Raw genomic sequence first — 6,000 nt, 5'->3', positions numbered from 1 at the left:
CAGCACAGATCTTTAGTTTTCTGCCAACCAAATATTGCACAGGTGCAAATGCTGCTGGTATGTGTGTTCAGATAACCTCTGCGGCTTAACTGCATGTAGCATGTACTGGTGATTTGTGTTTTGTAATTTTTTATTTATCTTTTATAAATGAATCCTATCGCTGAGCAATTATCAAAATTACCTCAATTTATAGCATACATAAGTCTATATCGCTCTAGAATAAAACAACATTCAAAATGAAATTAATGGTCTCCCCCAGCATATAATCTTAAGTGTGTATTCTTCCAAATATCCAACACATTTCTATTGTATTCCTTCGCAACTGGGTTGTATCACTGCAAATCACAGGGGGGGAAATAAAAAATTAAGTTTATTTAACATGAAAAGTACTTATCAACTGAAATAAAGCGTGATGTACAGGAGGGCTGCAGCCTTTCTGTCTGCAGTTTTAATGTTAAAATTTGGCCAAAATCCCTCCCAACACCCATCCCCCTCAATAAAAAAGAAAGAAAAGAGAAATAAAACATCATATAGCTTATGTTTTATTTTCTGCATCACCTTGCTTTCCTAAGGCACATTGAAGTCCCGACTTTCCGAGCGGACAGGTTGGCCGAGGAGCAGCCTGCTGTGGCAGCTCACAAGTCCTTATGTTGAAACTACATCCATAACATGCGTTTATATTAGAAGCTAATTCTATTGAGAAGCACAGAACGAGAGACACAGGAGGTCACTGTGAGGGCCAAAGGATACAAATATAGTGAGTAAACGGTGTTGCCTGTGGGTTTTATTATAGTGTCCTTTTCTACACTTTTTACATGATGTATCTATATATCTTTGTTTGAATAGTGCTCCTTTAAAGGGTGTGTAAAGTGATTATATGCTTTTCAGATCCAGCCTGTTAAGAGTAATGAAGAAATCCAATCTGAGCTGCCTCACCACGTAATTCAGTCCTCTCTCCCCTTTTTGGGATTTTGATCACTCCATATTAAGAAAATGTTTCTCAAATGATACAAAAAACTATTCAGTAACTATGTGATATACTGCTTTTTCCATTATATGGAACTGAATGAGAAATATCTGCATTTTTTTTCCCAACCAGGAAAACAATCTAATTCTTCTTGACCAATATGTCCACCATATTTTCAGTTTGTGTGTGTTGGTACAGGACGATAACGTTACAGGACGTACCTGTGTATCGAAGCATCTGTAAATGTTATTGTGTTTTCTTTTCAACATGGCCGCCACCCCAGAACAGTCTCCCTCTCTCGCTGCATGATGAAACAGAGTCTGTGTGGTGGTTAGTGGACCGATCAAATCCAGATTTCACTCACATATCCGATGACATAAACACAAAGCATATATATATTACCGGTATATATATTTTAAGACTATCCCCCAGATCGCCATTTGGCCCCCGTGATGATTCTTCATTGGTTATTGAACTGCAGAGGATGCAAAGATCCTGACACGCTGTGAAGGACATGATTTGCAGATAATTGGGTTAAAAGAGGGATGAAGCTTCTCTTCCGTGAACCTTGTGCTTTTTTTCTGTCGAGCGTCACAATGTGGTTGGCTGTCCTGCCGCTTGAAAAGGAAGAAGAAAGAGAAGGAAAGCCATGATTTTTATATAAACCATCATTGTTTTTTGTTGTTGTTGAGGGGTTTTAAAAGGTCAAGGGCATGCAGCTCTAATAAAAGGAAACCTCTTCAATTCAGGATAATGACTTTATGGGTCTTTTGATTGAGGCTCTGATTTCATTTTGTGGTTTTCTGATCCCCAAACGATAACAGCTGCTGAGGGTTGAGCTGCTTATATAAGTGGTAGTGTCGTTCTGAAAGCATTAAGGTTTGCTCTTTTGTGCAGGCAAGGTGAAAGGGATGGAAAGTTACCGTCATCCTCTCTGTTGCAGCCGTTTACTGTTTTTAAAAAAAAAATATCTTTAAAAGTAAATATCTTTTGAATTAAATTTACAATTAACTAAATTAAATGTAATGAAATATGATTTAATTTACTGAGTGTTTTCTGGTGATTCTAGTCCTTCACCTGGAGAATAGGTGTGTCCGTGGGTTAATGTCACGCTCTACCTGGAACCTATAGGAAGCCCTCATGTACTGGAGACATTTTTTTTATTTGATAGCAAGTTAGAAGTCGAGATGCAACAGTCTTCTTATCGCATTCATTCTAATTTTGTACCGCATTTGATCATTACTTTTTGCCTTACATGGTCTGGATTTGATCTATTTTCCTGGAAATGAATCACAGTTTATTGTTCAATAAATAATTTTAATTTAAAGTTAAACATTCTCTGAGGGAAATGTCATGTTAATGTGTGTTGGATACTCTCAGCCACTAACCTAAGATGGAACAAAGACTGTCGGGCAAAGCATTAGCTGCTTTACCCTTCCTGCTGCTACATTCCTCCCTGTACCTTTCTCGATTCCAGCTTCATTCCGCCTAGCCTCAATGTGTCTGACACTTCTTTATTAAAGCTGCACTGGCTAGGATTTTAAAAGGAGATTAAAATACACTCCCTCTATCATCCGCACAGCGTGGCTGCAATAAAGAATGAAACCTTTGAAATACACCTCAAGTTTTTATCGAAAAAACAGTGTCAAGTTTACTTTGAAAACAATAAACCACACAAACATTTGTGTGTTTTTTCCCCTGGTTTATGAACGCTGTGTTTACCGCTGCTGCTACGACAACACATTCACCTTATTGAAAAAGTGCATTTATTCATTCATCAGTGGTAATATGAAATATGGCTAACATTAACAGACAATAAGGAACAACACTTTACCATTTTAATCATTTCAGAGAATGATTACACTCTCTTCATGAGCATTATGTAACAGGAAAGTTATTTATTTGTTTCTTGTGTTCTTGGATATAACAATATTTTATGATTTGCACGGAAGCAGCTGACCACATTCAAAATTAGTTTTTGTTTTGAAAAGATGGATGTAAACATTGCTATAGAGAGAGGAAGGAGGTGAGACAACAAGAGGGACTTACAGCGAGAGCGGACGTAGCACTGGTGACAGTTGAGGAGGCCGTTTTTGATCCGGACGTCTGTCCCTGTGGTGGTGTCGCCTAACAGACCCTTACACACCCCACACTGGACAGAGAGAATCACAGGGCGGCACTTTGTTTAGTATGAATTATTTATTATTAGTTGTTATTACAGGTAAATATTAAAATGATGAGGCGGTAATCATTCAATCAACATCATGAAAAGACCAAAACCAAAATGTATTAAATCAGGCCTAAATAGTTCATTCAGGGAGATCATTTTTAGCTCCTGTGTATTTCTGGCAGCAGGGCAGCGTATGTGGGATTTCCTCACAGTAATGCCCATGTTCATGATAATGATGGAACATGTCATGCAGTACAACCGTGTGGCTCACTTATATGTGTCGAATGTATTTTGTGCAACGATAGAGTTCTATGGCACGGAGAAATAAGATGTATCAGCCTTTCGATACACAGACAATACACATTAAGTGGATAATTTGACTATTGGTTTGTGTCTTTTTGGGGGATACATTGATGATAAAAGAAACAGATCATTTCCTGCCTAGTGCTTCATTCAGATTAATAAAACACACAACACACCACCACTGATAAAGTGCAGGGGAATTTACACTTCTAACAGACACTTAAATTAATTAAAAAATAAAATGTATGAACGTTACTGAATCTTGAAGTAATCCCTCTGTCACTGACCTTAAAGCATTGAATGTGGAAGAAGAGACTGAGGGTTTCTATGATCATGGCCGCCCCCTTCCCTAACGGCTGCCCACAGCTGGAGCACAGCTTCTTCCCACTGACAGACCTACAGGAGGGACAGAGATGGAGTGACAGGCAAAGAGACAAACTGATACCAGGAGGGACTGTAAAAGACTTTGAGAGTTAATACACTGTTTATTGTTCACTGTATTGTTGTATGGGGGCACGGTCTGTGTGCTTGATCACTGCACAGCTGATGCCATTATGTGTCAACTCTTTCTGTGTTGTCACAATTCATAAGGTTTGACTTTTTCTTCTCCTTCAGTCACTGATGCCATCCTACACATCCTCTTGTGTTGCCTGTGTGCTATTGTTCATACACGTGTGATCAAAATAGCATGTTATTGACCAGGGACCATGGGTGAGCAGTTTAACTTTTTTTTTGTTAGATAACTCCGGGACATTTACTGTAATGTTTTCAAGTGTACATTTCAAAATAAAATAAAGAAATAAGATGAATTAGAAAAACTCATACAGTTCCCAGCACATTCAAGGGCTCTTGCTGCAGTGGCACATGTCACGAGATGGGTGGAGCGATGTAGGTAGCAAAGCAGAAAATGACAATGCAGAAATGAACTGCACCCCCCCCTCCCTCCCTCCCTCCATATGGGGCTGTTTGTGATGCAGTACCTGTTGGGTGCTGGAGGCAGTGTGTCTGGAGGTGGTGGACATGCTGCAGGGTTTTTGGATGAGCTGCGTCCCATGTTATTATCAATGGGACCGATCCTGGAAATGGACAGCAACATGCAACATGATGATGACTCACATCTACAGCGGCTCTCGATTGGCTGCCAGAGTCAGACATGAGCCAATCCGAAACCAGAACAAGCTGAACAACAACCGAAATCCACTATTTCGGTCAAACCAACAATGACAATTATTTTTTAAAATACATCATATATGATAGTAGTATGATGATGGTATGAAATAATTTTCTTGTTGTGGATGATCGTTTCTTTACGGAAGACTATGGTGGGAAAATACAGGTACAAGATGCCACCTGCTGGACAAAAAGGTTAACTGAAGGTGTTACTAAAAGACCATTATCACTATGCTTGTGTCTTGAAAAAGTAGGCGATTAAAACACAGCTATGAATCTTGTATTTTAAATTATATTGCAACTTATATTTTCTGTGGTGATGAGAAGTGTTGCGAAATGTGCTTTTATGTGTCTTGTAATCCACATGTTTGTAGATTGTACACCACCTTCTGTATGATTGCAATAGTGTGATAACAACTTGCAACAGATAACAGACATGTCAAATTTAAAGGGGACTGAACTCTTTCACGCACACACACCTCCTGTCTCCTGCAGGCCGGCTGGGCCTGTTGCCGTCTGCTCTGGGCTCTTGATGTTTCTTCACTGGAGTGGAGGTTTTGGTTGGCACCGGGGGAAGTTTTTGGCCGTTCTGCAGACTGTGAGCAAGTGTCTCTGGTTGACTGCTGCTCTGACTCACCGAGCTGAAGATCAGAAACATGCCTTCTGTTGTTCCTACATATGTCACAATATGTATTGTTTTGCATTTCATTGTTTATTTAACTGTTACTTGGTGAAGCTCTGAGATAGCAGTTGCAGACACACAACAATTACAATAATACAAAAGGAAGGTTTGTAATGGCAGTTAAAACCTTTTAAAATGTAAACCATTTAACCCTTTGGGACAGCTCACTAACCTTCTGCCTGTTTTCATGCTGTCGTCAGCGGTGCTGATGTCACTGGTCCTGTCGTTTTCTCTCCGTTTCCACTCAACACTCTCTGTGCTCCCTCTCTATACCGTCCAATTACAAACAGGAAGCAGTTAGCTGCACCATAAAGAAACACAAGAGCGCTGAGGCCACACAAGTTATCCTAACCAAAGAAGAGTGGCCCTTCCGGAATGGATACAAAATGAATGCATCCAACAAGAATCTATTTTCTCAGTCAATCAAGTCATTTACCGACTGCCTCTCCAACAGCTCCTGCTTTCGTTCCCAGTCGGCCAGCGAGCGGACGATGGCGTCTTGTGGCTCCGCGGTGGAGGACAGCTCTCCTCTGCTGGGAGAGGGCAGAGCTGAGGAGCGCGGAGTCAGAGGGGCCACAGTCTCCTCCAGGATCCTACGCTCCTGTTGTGATGGCAGAGAGTTGGATGAGTTGTCGACAACACGCAAGTACTACCATGGGTTAAGATGATCAGCCAAGCAAATACTCATAGTATACATTAAACTGTCAT

At 40.3% G+C, this 6,000-nt stretch overlaps 1 protein-coding gene across 2 annotated transcripts in view; it reads right to left on the bottom strand.

Annotated features, from left to right (window-relative positions):
* Positions 1-538: 538 nt before the first annotated feature.
* Positions 539-6,000, bottom strand: part of LOC307256787 (LIM and calponin homology domains-containing protein 1-like) — an 81,796-nt gene continuing 76,334 nt past the window's right edge. For both annotated transcript variants that reach the window (XM_080035881.1, XM_080035882.1), the window contains 7 exons: positions 5,729-5,893; positions 5,465-5,559; positions 5,090-5,251; positions 4,421-4,516; positions 3,728-3,836; positions 3,017-3,119; positions 539-1,584 (listed from right to left, as the gene is read on the bottom strand). In XM_080035881.1, coding sequence (XP_079892007.1) covers positions 1,559-1,584; positions 3,017-3,119; positions 3,728-3,836; positions 4,421-4,516; positions 5,090-5,251; positions 5,465-5,559; positions 5,729-5,893 — 756 coding nt within the window. In that variant the 3' untranslated portion in view covers positions 539-1,558. The remainder of the gene's footprint in view (positions 1,585-3,016; positions 3,120-3,727; positions 3,837-4,420; positions 4,517-5,089; positions 5,252-5,464; positions 5,560-5,728; positions 5,894-6,000) is intronic.

Source organism: Ammodytes marinus, assembly GCF_949987685.1.
Source record: "Ammodytes marinus genome assembly, chromosome: 10".
NCBI classification, from domain to species: domain Eukaryota; kingdom Metazoa; phylum Chordata; class Actinopteri; order Uranoscopiformes; family Ammodytidae; genus Ammodytes; species Ammodytes marinus.
This window is presented reverse-complemented; position numbering and strand designations above follow the sequence as displayed.